The 18,306-nt window shown below is 43.4% G+C and overlaps 1 protein-coding gene across 5 annotated transcripts in view; it reads right to left on the reverse strand.

The window, feature by feature from the left end:
- CDRT1 (CMT1A duplicated region transcript 1) overlaps positions 1-18,306 on the reverse strand; it is a 41,889-nt gene that overhangs the window by 16,591 nt on the left and 6,992 nt on the right. For all 5 annotated transcript variants that reach the window (XM_044249146.1, XM_044249145.1, XM_044249144.1 and 2 more), the window contains 5 exons: positions 17,511-17,620; positions 15,677-15,877; positions 10,166-10,287; positions 4,374-4,522; positions 3,281-3,423 (listed from right to left, as the gene is read on the reverse strand). In XM_044249146.1, the coding sequence (XP_044105081.1) occupies positions 3,281-3,423; positions 4,374-4,522; positions 10,166-10,287; positions 15,677-15,877; positions 17,511-17,620 (725 nt within the window). The remainder of the gene's footprint in view (positions 1-3,280; positions 3,424-4,373; positions 4,523-10,165; positions 10,288-15,676; positions 15,878-17,510; positions 17,621-18,306) is intronic.

Raw genomic sequence — 18,306 nt, forward strand, 5'->3', positions numbered from 1 at the left:
CCCTGAAAACAATGAAAAAACTGGCAAGAACTGTCACAATCAACTTTTTCAGAACTCTGGAAAATAACCAAAGGCTTGAAGCAACCCAAGAAGCACTCAGACAAAGAAGAATGGCTTTGTGTCAAGAAGAAGAATAAACTTTGTGGTATATTAACTTACCCAACTCCCCAGCTCACTGGTAACCATGAAAATAACAGCCCACATTCCTGGTACTAGAGGAAACAGAACCAACCTCTTTCACAATGAATTATTTGACCTCTCTCTTGGCTTCCTGGAAGACTAGTTCAAAAAGCTTGTCTTTATTTTGCTTTAGTAGGAACTCACCCAATGCTAAAGCTGCTACCAGGGGAGTATTCTTTGAAGGCCTTGACAGTCAAATCTTGTAGTCACTGCTGCCTAAGGCAATAGACATCTGTTGGAGCAAGCAATACACTAACCAAAAAGATATAACGTTAAAGCTGGGGAATAAAATGTCCATTAGGGCTTTGAAAAGTTCAGACATACTCCTGGGACTCTATGTGGCCATATACAGAGCTGTGCACACACTGAGGAAAGAACTCACTCTTAGCTGACCTTGATGTTCTCCGCGAACTAAAGTGAGAGCTAAGACAGAGTTGTAAACTGTCTAGCGGAGTGTTGAAAGTTTCCCTCAACAGGTACACAGAGCCCCTTGGCAAAAAAAAAAGGGTGGGGGGGGGAATATTTTATTTCCAGGTGTTCAAATAAACCTATTCCACTCAGTCACCACCAAGGTAATAGAACAGAGACTTCAGCGGCCAAACAAGACAATACACAGACTCATTAAACAAACACACAAGAAAAGCCACAACAGGCAACAGTGAAAACAGACCCTGGGAATGGGGAAGAATTTGATTTCCAGAGATGTCCTATTAAAATATCCAAAATGCCCAGTTTTCAAATAAATATATAAAGTATAAAAAGATACTGAAGAGGGGCGTCTCAGTGGCTCAGTAGGTTGAGATCTCTGCCTTCGGCTCAGGTCATGGTCTCAGGGTCCTGGGATCGAGCCCCGAATCAGACTCTCTGCCCAGCAGGGAGCCTGCTTCCTCCTCTCTCTCTGCCTGACTCTCTGCCTACTTGTGATCTCTGTCTGTCAAATAAATAAATAAAATCTTTAAAAAAAAAAAAAAAGATACTGGGGCACCTGGGTGGCTCAGAAGGTTAAGCTTCTGCCTTTGGCTCAGGTCATGATCTCAGGGTCCTGGGATCGAGCCCCACATCGGGCTCTCTGCTCAGCGGGGAGCCTGCTTCCCCCTTTGTCTCTGCCTGCCTTTCTGCCTACTTGTGGTCTCTGTCTGTCAAACAAATAAATAAAATCTAAAAAAAAAAAAATGTTTTTAAATGGGGGAATTAAGGGGTGCCTGTGTGGCTTAGTGGGTTAAGCCTCTGCCTATGGCTCAGGTGGTGATATCAGGGTCCTGGAATCAAGCCCCACATTGGGCTTGCCTCCACCCTTTCTCTCTGCCTGCCTCTCTGCCTACTTGTGATATCTCTCTCTCTCTCTCTCTCTCTCTGTGTCAAATAAATAAATAAATAATCTTTTTTAAAAATGGAGAAATTAAGATATTCCCAAATAAACAAAAACTGGGAGTTCACACTAGCAAGAAATGCTATACAGACTCCTTCAAGCTGGAGTGAAAGGACACTACTAGTAACTGAAATCCGCATGAATAAAGAGCATCAGTAGAGGTAACTACCTAGATAAATATAAAAGACAGTATAAATGTGGTTTATAGGTCTTTTCTTCTATCTCATTGAAAAGGCCACTACATAAGGCAATAATTTGAAGTCTATGATGATGGATACACAGGATATAATCACCTATGTCATATTCAAAAGATGGGTACCAGTCCCATCATTAGGACTCTCCAGAAAGGCAACCTGCAAGTCGGTCCTCATTACCAGTCAATTAGAAGCACTTCCATGTGCACACCACTGCTACAGATGAGTAGAGGAGGGGCCTGACAAACAAGAACATTGACCATGTCCTCTACATACCTATGGACTTGCTGTAACTGTGAAGGGACCAAGGACCAATGTGAATGAGATGTTGGGGCTGTCATTCAATGTCAATGAGAATGGTCTGAGAAGGTCTCATTGCTGAGGTGGAGTGGGAGGCTCATGGGTTGAAAAAATGGCAACCAAACTGCTAGGTTTGCTGGGAATAGATTATTTTCCAATACCTAAACTAAATCCTACAGAATCATGCTTGGAAGTCTACAATTTTCAGGTGATATCATAAAGTTTGACTCTTGAATTTGATAATCCAGAAGCTATGCTAAGAAGCTCACTGATAATCACATAAGGGTTAGATAATGCACCAAAGAGAAGCCTTGCCCAGCACCCACTCATCAAAGGTGCAGTCATACACACAATGAGTAAATATACACAAAAATGACCCAAATCCCCTTCCCACAAAGTCAGTGTGTGCTCAAGAGGTTCCTATTAAGATATGTGGAAATCTGGGGTCATATTTACTAAATAACTATTCCGAATAGATCCCCTAGAAGATCCATTTAGTCTTCTAGTCAATTAGGATAGCATTTTGTTTCCTAGAGTTTTTTATAGTGCACTTAGAGGAAGAAGCATTATTCATGTAGTATAAGAGGAACCCAGAGCAGCCTATAAAACGCATGCCCATGAAAAAACCATGAACTGACCACAATATCCCTTCCAAGTAAGCTCAGATGTGACCTCAGACTACTTCTTAATTGGCTCCAAGCACAACCACCACAAAACTGGGACTGAATTATAAAATGAGATCCATTTGCTGTCTTGGAATGGAATGTAGCCAGCAGACTTGTAAGAAAGCTCCTTCTTTAAGCCTTTAAGTTACTTTTAAACCTTGGTCACCCTTGGGTGACTTTAAGCTTTTGTGAACACAAGCTTCCTGGGGTAAAGACCAACAAACTCCAGGTATTTTAAGCTTCCTGGAACTGGCATTCTTTGGGACAGTTCTGCCAATATTCCTAAGTTTGGTAGACAACGGATACAAACGTATCAGGTGTGTCACAAGCATAACATTTCAATAACTTCTCAAGATCCACATTGAGTACTGTTATTTCTTAAGAGAAATAAGTGATGGTGGGAGAGGGAATGGCCAAATGAGGGGGTGGGGTGGGGTGGGGATGGGGAACAGGTAGAGGGGATAAAAGGTCAGCAGAGCATGGAAAGGACTGATCTGCCAAAAACCAAAGTCTAGCTGCGAGGGAAAAGGACAGAGTACCACCTTCATCAATGAGGGCTTTCCTATACCTACTTTGGATGCTTGTAGGCCATGAGGCACCGCTCGTACTTTCCCACCATGCTCCAGGCCATAACCAGGCCATCAGTACTTCCCGAGAGGAGATGCCACTGGTCACAGCAGAGACACTTCACGGCTCCCTCGTGGCCACTGAGAGTCTGCAAGAAAAGAGGCCTTTTTTCAGCCCTCTTCAACTCAGATGGTGAGTCCTCAAAGGGCCCAAGCTGGAGGTGTCTTTCGAGGAACTGCAAAGCCACACACCAGCAATCCATGACTGCCACCTGAGCCGACTTCACTTTTGTTCTAAGAAGGCCAGTGGTGTCCATGCCCCTCTCCCCCGAGCTCTCTCTCCCCGCTGAAAGAAGAATGTGGTCAGGGAGAGGCCTTGCTCCTGATGGGTCTTTGGCTGGGGCAGGCCTCATCTTCCTAGAGTACCAGAGGCCAAAATCCACCATCCTCTGCTACCACACGGCATAGGGTCAGGCGTTCCATCCCTAGCTCCTTGCCAAGATCAGAGGACACCTGGGACACCCCTGCACCTGTAACTGCTGATTAGACCATGGGGACAAGACTGATGGGAAACAGTCAATCAGCCAGGCCAGCAGCTTCTCATTTTGCCCCTGTGTTCCCGGCACCAACGGATCTCACCAACCACCCACTAGGGCCATGGGGGTGCAAATACAGAGATATTTTTTTACATGTGAACATTCAATCGTTTTCAAGACAGCAGATGTTCTCTTTTTACCACAGAGTTAAGGAGGAGAACCACTGTGACTTTGTCCATTCCCTTACCCATGCAAGAGTCAGGGTAAAATGTTCTGGAGAAGGAAAAGTCACTTTACTTCTGCTGCCGTGAAAAGACCCTGAGTCCGCATACCATGCTGAGTCAGAACGTAGCCTTCTACCACCACCTCCATGACATGATCCCTGACCCTCCGCTGAGTCAGAATGCCCCTTTTTTGGGGGGAGCTCTTCAGGACCCTCCTTTTGTTGACCATAAGTTGGTAGCTTTACGGTGGTGTGGGGAGCCCTCTGGGGGAGACCCTAAGTTTCCTCCAATCCATCATCACCAGTACCCCATTGCCCCGACAGCCCACCACCCTCTCACCTTTACCAACTGGGCCGAGACAACGTGCCACACTTTGACTAACCCTCGCTCACAGCTGCTCACGATGTAGGTGTCATTGATCTTGGTGGCCAAGATGGGGTCTTTGTGTTTAAATGTCTTCAGACACTTCCCTGTCTCTATATCCCACTCTGAGAGGGAGGCAGAAAGAGAAGGGGCATGAAAGCAGGTTACAGTGGAATTCTGGACCCCATCACCGAAGTCAAGCCCATCAAGTCAGACCCTAGGAGGCTGTCGCCTGGCCCACCATCCCTGTAGGCTCACCAACGGCTCTGTGAGTCTGCAACACAGAGCTCCCTGACTATGGGCTCCTGGGGAAGCCACCATTCATAGACCTTGGCTCCAACCCTAGAACTTAGTGTTAGGGTCCAAGTGCCAGACATCTCCTCCCTAATAAGGCTCCTTCTTGGGCCTACAAAATACTTGCTACTGAGTGGATTTCAGGAAAATCATGGCATATGTTCCATGGCACCATGCTTTCCATACGCTGTTCTCCTGACTCACCCCTTCTAGCTCCCAAAGCAAAGAAAGCTGTCTATCCTTATTTACATTTTAAAGTATCTTTGAATCTGACTTTTGGATTTTACTAACTGACAGATTGTCAGAGCTGAGCAGGCTTAATGGTGCTTCTACATAGACAGTAATAGGGCAACTGCCTAGCACACTGTAAGGGTTGGGAAGATATGAACGTAGCTGGGTAGGTGGGAGAACAGAGCTTAAAGGAAAGAACTGAAAGGAGGCACCACAGATTTAGGGATGAGACCACCGAAGTCGGCCTCGTTGGCCCCAAAGTACCTGTCAGGCAACAGAATGTATAACCTAGGACAAAATAATAACCACGACTGATCCTGACACGTAGCACACACAGCGAGCCAGGCACCATTGGGAATGTTTGACATGCATTAACTCATCTTCCCAAGACAGTTGTTATGATGATTCCCCACGGTGCAGATGAGGAAACAGGCATAGAGAAGTTGAGTAGCCCGCCAAGATCGCGCAGATGGTAAGCAGAATGAGCTGGGATTCCAACCCAGGGAGTCTGGATCCAGAAGCCATGCTCTTAACTGCAAATACTAGATTCACCCTAACTAAATAAGTATGCTTTTATTCACGTGTTTTTTATATACACATAGGCCCTTTGATCTGATTAGAAAGGAGAATGCTGATGGGCATCTGGCTGGCTCACCAGACGGAGTGTCTGACTTCTGCTCAGGTCGTGGTCTCAGGGTCTTGGGATCGAGCCCCATGTTAGGCTCCCTGCTCAGTGGGAAGCCTGCTTGTCCCACTCTCTCTACACTTTCCCTGCTTGTGTTCTATCTCTGTCTCAAGTAAATGAATAAAATCTTCAAAAAAAATTTTTTTTAACAAGTTGGGGGTTACATTTCAGGTCTCTAAGATCTCTTTTTCTTTCTATGGGTAACCGAGGGAGCTGGGAGGAGCCCAGGGGAAGCAAGCAGGCTGGGGGATGGGGCTAGAATTAGGGTAAGATCTTTTGAAACTTTTTTCGTCATATATTTTGTGAATTAATTTTGACATTTTCAATATCATTTTAAAATGTGTATCTTGGGGCGCCTGGGTTGCTCAGTGGGTTAAAGCCTCTGCCTTCTGCTCAGGTCATGATCCCAGGGTCCTGCAGGGAGCCTGCTTCCCTTCCTCTCTCTCTGTCTGCCTCTCTGCCTACTTGTGATCTCTGTCTGTCAGGATAAATAAAATCTTTTAAAAAAATTTTTTAATTAAAAAAAAATGTGTATCTTGAGGGTGCCTAGGTGGCTCGGTCGGTTGAGCAACGGCCTTCGGCTCAGGTCATGATCCTGGACTTCCAGGATTGAGTCCCGCATCAGACTCCCAGCTCCTTGGGGAATCTGCTTCTCCCTCTGACCTTCTCCTCTCTCATGCTCTCTCTCATTCACTCTCTCTCAAATAAATAAATAAAAATCTTTTAAAAAAAAAAAAATGTGTATCTTGAGAAGCGCCTGGGTGGCTCAGGTGGTTAAGCATCCACCTTTGGCTCAGGTCATGCTCTGGGATTGAGCCCCACACTGGGTTCCCTGCTCAGCAGGGAGGCTGCTTCTCCATCTGCCCCTCCCCCCACTCATGCGCTCTCTCTCACTCTCTCTCTCTCAAATAAACAAATAAAAAAATTTTTTTAGGGACGCCTGGGTGGCTCAGTTGGTTAAGCAGCTGCCTTCGGCTCAGGTCATGATCCCAGCGTCCTGGGATCGAGTCCCACATTGGGCTCCTTGCTCGCAGGGAACCTGCCTCTCCCTCTGCCTCTGCCTGCCTTTCTGTCTGCCTGTGCTCGCTCTCTCTCCCTCTCTCTCTGACAAATAAATAAAATCTTTAAAAAAAATTTTTTTAATGTGTATCTTAAACAAGATGGGATTGAGAGGGAGACAAACCATAAGAGACTCTTAGTCTCACAAAACAAACTAACGGTTGCCAGGGGGAGGGGGGAGGGAGAGGGTGTTGGGGTTATGGACATTGGGGAAGGTATGTGCTATGGTGAGTGCTGTGAAGTATGTAAACCTGGTGATTCACAGACCTGTACTCCTGGGGCTAATAACACATTTTATGTTAATAAAAAATTTAAAAAATAAAATGAAATAAAAATAAAAATGTGTATCTTGATTACTAGGAGTTTGGGGGGCCCTTCCCCTAGCTCCAGCTCTACCAGTAGCCACGCAAGACTCTCTCAAGTTTGGAGGCCTTGTCTAGCCTTCCAACTCCAAACCTTCTTCCTTTCCTCCTTTCTGCTTCCCTCCTCAAAGCAGTCATGGCAAAGAGACTTTCAGATCAAGGAGGGCAAAGAGGTAGGGAGTAAGGTTTCTTAAGCAGGTCTGAGTGTTTGCCTATGGAACAACACTCCATTCTTGCTTTCCAGCACCTTCTTCCTCCACCTACCCCTAGCATGATACGCTTTCCTGGGTCCCTTCCTTCTCTTCTCTTTTGACTCTTTCTTTGCAGGGGACATCTCATCCACACCTGGAGCTTCCACCTTTCCTTATAACTGATAACCACGAAATCGATGAATCTGGAGCCCCAGACCTGTTATATGGTAAACTCCCATGTAAACTCACACTTCCACCTGCGTCCAGCAATTTTCCCCTCGCTGTCCTCAGGAGTCCCATACCCGATGCCTTAGCTTTCTATTACCATTGTAACAAATAGTCACAATTGTTTAATAGCTAAAAAGAAGACAAATATATTATCCTACAGCAGTCTGGCGTGACCTCCCCACAAGGCTGAAATGAAGGTGACAAGAGAGCTGTGTTCCTTTAGGGAGATTCTGGGGCCGGAGGGACCCATTTCCTTGCCTGTTCCACCTTGTAAGGGCCACCCATGTTCCTTGGCTCATGATCCCTTCCCCCACCTTCAAAGCCAGAAACATTGCATGTTTCTGACCATTCTTCCAAAGTCACATCTCCTTTTGATCAGATATGAGAAAATTTCTGTTTTTAATGATCTGTATGATGACCCACAGGCCCACCCTGATAACCCAGGATAACCTCCCCACTTTAAAGTCCTCAACTTAATCACATCTGCAAAGTCCCTTTTGCTATACGAGATAGCACGGTCACAGGCTGCAGGGATTAGGACGGGACTTGTTCGGCTGGACATTATTCTGCCTACCACACTCAGCATGTCCAAAAACTCAGTGGCCTGAGTTTAAAGGTCTGGCCTCATTGTCTACTCTTCTATCTTCCTCTTCCATATCCAGCTGGTGGCAAAGTCCTCCCAACTGTCCCTAAGGGAATCACCCTTCAGTCTGTGCCCCCTCATGGAAACTCATATCCCCCTGGATTTCTTCATGTTTGTCTGTTCTGAGTTGTCTGAAGATGCCACAGTAGCTCTCCAGACTGAGTCGTGTCTCCGCCTGTCGCTTGTCTGCATAGTCCCCCAACTCCAAATCTTCCTTCCACACTATCACTAGTTATCTTTGTCAGGCACACAGTTGACCATGTCAGCCTGCAGGTCAAAGTGCATTGATAGCCTCCTACACTCTATAGGGTAAAGTTCAATTTCCTACCGTGATGCAGAAGGCCCTTGATCATCTGGTCCCAAACAAACTAACCAGCTTTATGTCCACCACCACGTACTGCAGTCCAGCCATACTGAGCAAGGGGAAATTCCCTAAAGACAGCATTTTCTTCAGCCTTCTGTGAATTTGCCTGTGCTGTGCCTTCTGCTTAGAACATCCTACATTCTCCTTCTGCTTGTATAACTACTCATCCTCAAGCACACACTCAACCCTGGGACACCTGGGTGGCTCAATCCATTAAGCATCTGCCTTTGGCTCAGGTCATGATCCCACAGTGCTGGGCTCGAGCCCTGCATCAGGCTCCTTGCTCGGTAGGAAGCCTGCTTCTACCTCTGCCTGCTGTTCCCCCTACTTGTGCAAACTCACTATCTCTGGCAAATAAATAAATAAAATCTTAAAAAAAATAATAAAAAGAAAGAAAGAGAGAAAGAAAGAAACACACTCAAAGAGCACCCTGTCTGTGATGCTTTCCCTGTTACTCTTACTTCTACAGTCCCTTAGAATTCCACATGTGGGACGCCTGGGTGGCTCCGTCAGTTAAGTGTCTGACTTCAGCTTAGGTCATGATATCAAGGTCCAGGGACTGAGCCCGCGTTGGCATCCGCACTCAGAAGGGAATCTACTTGTCCTTCTCCCTCTCTCTGTCCCTCCCCCTCCTTGTGCTTGCTCTCTCTAATAAATTAAAATCTTAAAAAAAAATCCACATGTTGGTTAGGAGCCCGTGATTTAGAGTCAGACAGCCCTGGATTTAAATCCCCACTCTATCACGTAGCAGCTCTGATTTGGGGCAAGTTGTTTTTCTCTCCGAGTTTTAGATTCCTCATCTGCCTCCACCACAGAGGCTTCTTGTGAGGGTTAAATTAATAAATAATATGTGTGGGGCGCCTGGGTGGCTCAGTGGGTTAAAGCCTCTGCCTTCGGCTCAGGTCATGATCCCAAGGTCCTGGGATCGAGCCCACGTCAGGCTCTCTGCTCTGCAGGGAGCCTGCTTCCTCCTCCCTCTCTCTCTCTTTGCCTGCCTCTCTGCCTACTTGTGATCTCTGTCTGTCAAATAAATAAATAAAATCTTTAAAAAGCAAACAAACAAACAAATAAATAAATAATATGTGTAAAGTACCCGTGTCAGTCACAAGGTTAGTAATCAGTAAGTGGCAGCCATTATTACTCATATATTTATTATACACTCAATTATATATTTATTATCTATCTCCGTTAAAAGATTGAGCCTCTTGAGGAGATAAAAAACCATATTGAAAGAGCCGTATCATATTTTTTTTTCCTTAGCACCTAACACAGTGTCTAGCATACTGTAGGTATTCCACAGACAGTTGTTACATGAATGGATTCATAGATGTAAGGATGGTTGGATGGATGGATGGATGGATGGATAGGTGGATGGATGGATGGAAGGATGGATGGAAGGAAAAATGTCTACCAGGCGCATGGGTGGCTCAGGTAGTTGGGCAATTGCCTTCGGCTCAGGTCATGATCCCTGGGGTCCGGGGATCGAGTCCCACATCAGGCTCCCCCTGCTCTTTGGAGAACCTGCTTCTCCCTTTCCCTCTGCTTGCTACTCTCCCTGTTTGTGCTCTCTCTTTCTCTGTCAATAAATAAATAAAATGTTAAAAAAAAAAAAAGAAGAAGAACATCTTCCTACAGAAATGAGCAAAACAGCATTTGACAATTCATGGGTTTGGGGGAACTTCTAAGAAAGGTCAAGGCATTTCTTTCTCACCTTTCACCTGGCAATCTCTTGCTCCAGATACAAGCCTGTTCTTATATAAATCCATGCAAGTGACTGTCCCCTGGTGGCCATTGAAGATTCGTATACAAGCCCCACTTTTCAGATCCCAGGATCTGTAGGAATCGGGCCAAAAAAATGTTTTTGAGATTTTTTTCTGAGGGCCCAAAGGGATCATACTATATACGACCTCCCTTGGACCAACAGTCTGTTGGAAGGCAGCAAAGTTTCATGGTCAAGCTCAGAGTCAGAGGCCTGGATTTGAATCCCAGTTGCAGCAGCCATTAGGCGTAACTTTGGGAAGTTACTCACTGGTAGATTAGAAATGATAATAATGATAGTTACACCTCATAGCGGTTTTTGCAAAGAATTAAATACACAAATGCAATGATTGTCACCCAGGAGTGATTACCACCACTAGGGGACATTTGACAATGCCTGGAGACATTCTAGGTTGTCTCCACTGGGGAGAGAGATGCTATGGGTATCTAGTGTGTAGAGTCCCAGAATACTGCTGAGCAACCCCCCAATGCACAGGACAGTCTTCACATGAAGTACTTTGCAGCCCCAAATTGAGAAACCCTCCATTAATCCATGTAACATTGGAACAGTGATCAACATGTCGAAAATGCTTAATAAATGTTGGTTGGTATTAGGTGGAAGTTTCTAGAATTACCCCCAGGCTTAAAATCCACGGCACTGATTCAACAGAAGAGCTGATCTTCAAACAAGAACAATAAAACTATTGGGGACGCCTGGGTGGCTCAAAGGGTTAAGCCTCTGCCTTCAGCTCAGGTCAAGATCCCAGGGTCCTGGGATCAAGCCCTGCATCATCATCATCATCATCGGGTTCTCTGCTCAGCAGGGAGCCTGCTCCCCACTCTGTCTCTGACTACCTCTCTGCCTGCTTGTGATCTCTCTCTCTGTCAAATAACTAAATAAGATCTTAAAAAAATAAAAAAGAACAATAGAACCATTTACTTCAGTCACTTAGATCCAAAATATTTTATGTGTATTTCTGAGACATATCTAAGAAATACATGGGAGCATGTATGAGTCACATCATTTTTTAATAAGCAAACTTGCCCGAGGTCTCTCAGCTGTCTCTGATACAGACTTCCACGTTAGCCAGTTTGCTTTTGCAGGGCAAAGAGTGATACTAAGATAGTGGCTTCTGGAGCCAGGGGACCCCAGGTACCATCCCAGGTCTATCACTTACGAGCTGTAGGATCTTGCATAAGTTAATAAACCACTCTGTATCCCAGTTTCCTCATGTGTAAATTGAGATTAAGAATGGTATTACCTCATAGAATTCTTATGAGACTTGGCACACAATAAACAATTAATAAATGTTTCTTTTGTTTTTCTTTGAATGTGCTACCTTTTCCCTTCTAACATTCCCAAAGGCCCTGTGGCCTTAGCGGTTTGTCAGAGTCTGCTCTGCGCCCACAGCGCATTTAAAGATATCCCAGTGGCCTGAAGAAAAACAGGTTTTGAATTTCTGTTCTAGCAACACAGCCAACCATGTGTTCAGGTTATTTTTCTTAAGTTAGGCAGAAAAGATATTTGACAAACATTTTTAGGAAAATAGGAATAGGAAGTCCTGGCTGACTCAGTCAGAAGACCATGTGACTCTTGATCTCAGGGTCATGAGTTCAAACCCCACGTTGGGTGTAGAGATTACTTAAATAATAAATAAACTTTTAAAAAAATAAATAAAAAGAGGGACACCTGAGTGGCTCAGTCAGTTAAGCATCTGCCTTTGGCTCGGGTCATGATCGCAGGGTCCTGGGATATACCCCTGCATCAGGCTCCCTGCTCAGCGGGAAGTCTGCTTCTCCCTCTGCTGCTCCCCCCTGCTTATACTCTGTCTCTCTCTATATATCTCAAATAAATAAAATCTTTAAAATAAAAAAAGAAAATAAAAATTTAAAAAGTAGGAATAGAAGGAACTTATTGATTTCACAAACTTATTTTAAAAAAAAGTTATAACAGCAAGAGTTATACTTAGTAAAAAAAAAAAAAAAACTATAGATGTACTCCCTTCAAAAAAGATAACAAGATGTCTGCTCTTACTGCTTCTACTTAACTGGAAGGCCAAGGTAAAGTTAGAAAGAAAGAAAAAGAAAAATGTAGTATAAAAGTATGGGAAAAGAAGATAATTATTATTATTATTCCTGGCTGGAAGACCATCTACATAGCACATATACTTTTTGTTAGTTTTTGTTTATTTATTTGACAGAGAGAGAGAAATCACAAGTAGGCAGAGAGGCAGGAAGAGGGGGTGCAGGCTCCCCGCCAAGCAGAGAACCCAATGCGGGGCTCAATCCCAGGACCCTGAGATCATGATCTGAGCCAAAGGCAGAGGCTTAACCCACTGAGACACCCAGACGCCCCAGCACATATACTTTTAAAACCAATGAGAGGTTAACAAGGTTGCTAGATACAAGAACAATCTATAGTAATCAACACCATTTCTCTATACCAGCAATAATCAATATGAAAATATAAACAAAAATAAGATACTGGGCACCTGGGTGACTCAGTCAGTTAAGCAGCTGTTTTTGGCTCAGGTCATGATCCCAGGGACCTGGGATCGAGTCCCATATTGGACCTTCCTGCTCAGCAGGCATCTGCCTTCTCCCTCTGCCTCCCCTCCCCTGCCTCGCTCTCTTTCTTTTTCTCTCTCTCTCTCTCTCTCAAATAAATAAATAAAATCTTTAAAACTAAAAGAATTTTAAATTTAAAAAAAAATTTTGAGAAAAGATACTTTGGGAGAATGTCTTTTTGACTTCCCCAAAGGGAGGCGTTTCTTAAACATGTCAAGTCCACAAAGTCAACTACCTTAAAGTTAAGGATTTCTGTTCATCAAAAGTCACCACGGTGACAAGAGGAGTCTTAAATTGGAAGGAGAAATATGCAACACAAAAAACAACAATTAGTATCCAAAATATATAAAGAACTCCAACAAATCAGTAAGAATAAATAAATTAACAAAAGAATAGGCCAAATGACAACAAAAACTGAACAGGAATTTCATAGAAGAAAAAGCACAAATGGCTCTAAAACATACTGTGATGGTTAATTTTATGGGTCAGCTTGAAGGCTGTTTTAGGTCAAGATCAAGGTTTAAACCAATGGATGTCGAGTAAAGCACATGGCCCTTCATAATGTAGATAGGCCTCAATCACTCAACTGAAGGCTTAAACAGAACAAAAAGACCAACCTCCCCCCATGCACTCCCAACAAGAGGGAATGCTCCAGCAAAACAGCTGCAGACTTATCTCCACCCCCAATTTTCCTAGGTCTCCCAGCTGCAGGCCCACACTGTGAGCCAATTCATTATAAAGAGATAATCAATCTTTTTATATGCACACACACATCTCCCTGGTTCTGTTTCTCTGGAAAGCTTAATACACACATGTGAAAATATGCCCAACCTCATTAGTAATCAAAGAAGTGAAAAGAGGTAGCAGCAGATTGGCAGTTAATGTTGTCAGTATTGAGCATCAGATAGTAAATATTGGTAGGGGTTTACCCCTGATGATGAGAGTAGAACCTAATATAACTGTTTAAGAAAACAACTTAGTACTCCTACCTAGAAATTTCATGACAAAGAATAATCCTTAAGAAAAACTCATGCACTGTGGTAAACAAGACTGCATCATACCTTTGAAAGGTGCTAAGAGTAGATCTTAATGGTCTTATCACAAGAAAAAAAATTTTGTAACTATGAGTCATGATGGATATAAGTAAACTTACTGTGGTAATCATTTTCCAATATATACAAATATCAAATCATTATGTCATATACCTAAAACTAATATGTTGTATGTCAATTATATCTCAGTAAAAAAATAAAAAGTTTTTTTACTAATTTTTTAAGAAATCTCTACACCCAACATGGGGCTCAAACTCACAACCCCAAGATCAAGAATCTCATGTTCTACCACTGAGCTACCAGATGCCTCTGAAAAAAATTTTTTAAAAACTCAGGTACATAGGGCCACCTGGGGGGCTCAGTCATTATGCCTTCAGCTCAGGTCATGATCCCAGGGTCCTGGGATCGAGTCCCACGTCAGGCTCCCCGATCAGCGGGAAGCCTGCTTCTCCCTCTCCCACTCCCCCTGCTTGTGTTCTCTCTCTCGCTGTGTCTCTCCCTGTCAAATAAATAAATAAAATTTGAAGAAAGAAAAACAAACTCATGCACATAGATGTCAGGGGACACATCCAAGAACACCTGTAGCAGCAGATGTTTATTCTTTGAAAGAATAAAAAAATGGAAACAATGCAAATATCCATTGACAGAAGATGAAATGATTTATAATATATTCATCCAATAAAAGACAGTGTCTCAATGAAAATAAATTACTGCTACCTACATCTTATGGATAAATCTCAAAATCATGGTTCAGTACAAGAATCCAGGATAAGTGAATTTATTTTTAAAGATTTTATTTATTTGACAGACAGAGATCACGAGTAGGCAAAGAGGCAGGCATAGAGAGGGGGAAGCAGGCTCCCCACTAAGCAGAGAGCCCGATGTGGGGCTCGATCCCAGGACCCTGAGATCATGACCTGAGCTGAAGGCAGAGGCTTTAACCCACTGAGGCACCCAGGCGCCCCATAAGTGAATTTTTTAATGCAATTCCATTTACATAAGTTTAAAAATAGGCAAAAGTAATCAATATTGGAGATCTATAAATAGTTAGCAAAATTATAAAGAAATACAAGGGAATAATTAGTATAAAATTTAGGGTAACATTACCTCTGGGTGGGAGGGAGAAAGTAAGGTAAGACACACAGTGAGATTTGGGGAATGGTAATGATCTATTTCTTGGCCTGAGTATAGTACATGGATATTTACTATATTGTTTAAAAATATATGTATATATACATTTTTAAACACCATTTTGCTTCTATATCATATGTGATATCCACAGAAAAACACCTTTTCCTAAGGCATCTATAAAAGAACTATAAATTGTGCCATCATCTAAGAACACTAAAAAAGATACTTTCCAAGGAGTGCCTGGGTGGCTCAGTTGGTTAAGTGTCTGCCTTTGGCTCAGGTCATGATCTCAGGGTCCTAGGATCAAGTACCACATCGGGCTACAAGGTCGGTGGGGAGTCTGCATCTCTCTCTCTCTCTCTCTCTCTCTCTGCTCCTCCCCCGCTCATTCTCTCTCTTGCTCCCTCTCAAATAAGTAAATAAAATCTTCAAAAATTAAAAATAATATACCTTCCAATTCAAAGCCCTCAACCAGAAAATAGATCTGATAATTGCTATAAATCAATCTCATTCGAAGTTTAAACAATATATAAATTATTGGTTTCTACCTTGTCAGATAAAAAAATATGTTACGGGTTATCCGTATCATTTAGGACAGCGTTACTTAGGATAACTTTTCAATAAATACTAAGAGGAAAAAGCATGCAGGCTTCTTCCACAAGCTGACTTTAGGCCTTGGGTGGGATGGACCACAACTCCTTTGGACCACTCACCTGATACTCAGGTCATAACTCCCACTCAGCAAAAAGTTCTCCTCCTCACACAAGAAGAGGGCACGGACACTCCCAGCATGGCCTCGGAACTCAGTTGGTAATTCCTTTACTTGTATGACATCTAGAAGCTGGATCTTCCGGTTGGATGACACTGCAACCAGATCTCCCCCAGAATAGTGAATGACTCTGTTTCGGTCCCACCTGAGTTGCCGGGGGCAGAAAAAGATGATCCATGAAAGAAAAGTTAGTGTCCTTCCAGAACTCCCTTAGTATGATCACTGTCCCCTGCAGGCGTGGTATAATGGAAAGCAGAAGGCACACTCCTGGTGGACCCCTACCTCAGACCATACCAAGTCACTTTAGGTGAAAACCTAAAAACAACAGGAAAACTATTAAAAAAGAATCTACTAATATATGATAAATCATCAAGAGAGGATATTCTGTTGAATATGCATCATTTCCCAAACTTGTCTGACCACAGAAATCTTTTTTTATGGAAAACATTAGAGGAACACAGCTTGGAAGCCTTATGCCAACTGCATATCCCACTGTTTCTTTCTTTTTTTCTCTCTCTCTTAACCAATACCCAATGAGTATATGTCAGGTTCAAAGTACTGTGCTAAGAGCTACCAGGGGAAATACAGAGATGAACCAAGATATGGATCTTGCCTTCAATGAGCCCGCAGTCTAGTAAAACAGGGTAAGTTAATTTTCCAGTCATAAGATTATTAGCAAATAGATAAAATATGAGCAAGACGACCAAATCATTTATTGTCCAAAAGGAGACTTTTTCACTGTGAAAGGGGACACGATTATTAGTAACTCCAGGACCGTAGAGTAAAGTGGGATTTTTTTCAGCAAACATGGATGGAGTCATGTCTGAATACGAAAAGTAATTCTTGATATCTTTGTCCTCATTCCCCTTGTTACATCTAGAGTTCAATCAGCCATCATTTCTTCCAAAGGGCACTTATCACCAGGCCATCCATAAAAACCCAACTTTGCCTTTCCACTATCTGCTGTGTCTTCCCCTTACTGACTGCTCAAGATGTAATTTGTAAGTAACATTCACAATCAAAAATAAAATAGAGGCAGCCTCCACAAAACCTTATGAATAAAGAGTGAAATCCTAGGCCTAAACTATGGCAGAAAGTTGATTCCTGGGACGCCTGGGTGGCTCAGTCAATTAAGCAGCTGCCTTCGGCTCAGGTCATGATCCCAGGGTCCTGGGATCGGGACCCACATCAGGTTCTCTCCTCAACGGGAAGCCTGCTTCTCCCTCTCCCATTCCCCCTGCTTGTGTTCCCTCTCTCACTGTGTCTCTCTCTGTCAAATAAATAAAATCATTAAAAAAAATTTATAGATATACATGCAAAGAGAATTCTAGAATATACATAAGTATACATGAATATTAATAAAATGAATATTAATTTGTGTACTAATATACATGAAGATTCTAGGAGGTCTTTGCCTTTCTCTATACATTTTCTGGTATTTAGTGGATTTCTTCTTTGCACGAAGCATATATCACTTCTAAAATTGAAATAAAACCATACAAATATTTCCCAAAAAGCAATGTATTCATGCACGTGACTTGTGTGAAAGTTGGTCAGTATACCTGAAATTACAACAGGAAAGTGTCCTCTGGTCACAGGGAGAATGGTGCAAACATCCAGCCCTATTCTCCAAAGGGGATCTCATGTTTGTGGGGGACTTGAGCTTGAGGGTAGGAAGGATTGCCTTTCCAAGTGAACAGGGTCATGGAAATCCTACAGATGCCAGTGTGGGTCATTCAAGGGTCCCCGAAGACCTGGGTTCTGGCCCTGGTACCTACGTGTCTGAGAGGATACGGATATTATAAGTCCCACAGAAGATATTTCTCTCCTCCATTAGGACCTGCTGAGTTTCCTGGTTCTGGTATGCGGCCCACAGGTTGTAGTCATTCTAACAACAAAACACAAAGTCAAATCACAGCGGCAACTTTACCCCAGGCCCCAAACATGCACCCCTGAGGGTGCCCCCAGCAAGGACATAAGGGCCCAAGGATTCTTTTGCTTCAGGCTGTGGCTGCCACTGCGTGTGGGGAGGAAGGGACCCCGGAGCAGACCCCAAAGTAATCCATGGAGAACCAAGGGTTCTGATTTGTCTTCCATCTCTTTGTATTTTCTGTGTGTTCTGATTCCATGAATTGCTGCTCACTCAACTTTTCCCAAAAAATGGGCTCACAAAGAGAAATGCTCACAAAATAAAGTCACAGGTACCCTTTGGCTAGCTCTTTTGCAGAAGTTGAGGTTTCATGGGCCTATTGCATTGACCTGAGGGTACAGAGCTTGCTGGTGGGAACTCAAACTGTATGTGAAGTCACAACTACACCCACTATGCATTTGGGCCTCAAAGTCTGCCCACAGAGGCAAGCTTGGTTCCTCCTTACAGCTGCCTCACAGAGTACACCATTGGCCCCACGAATTATTCTCATCATTTTGCAGGTGAGATATATAGCTGAGCCTCGGGAAGAAGAAACCAATTTAATCAAGTCTCAACAGGGGTGTTTTCCTTCCTTTTCTAAGACTTCCTTCCTTCCTTCCTTCTTTCCATCCTTTTTACCTTCCTTCCTTCTTCTTTTCTTCCTC

Source organism: Neovison vison, chromosome 5 (assembly GCF_020171115.1).
Source record: "Neovison vison isolate M4711 chromosome 5, ASM_NN_V1, whole genome shotgun sequence".
In the NCBI taxonomy this organism is placed as follows: Eukaryota; Metazoa; Chordata; class Mammalia; order Carnivora; family Mustelidae; genus Neogale; species Neogale vison.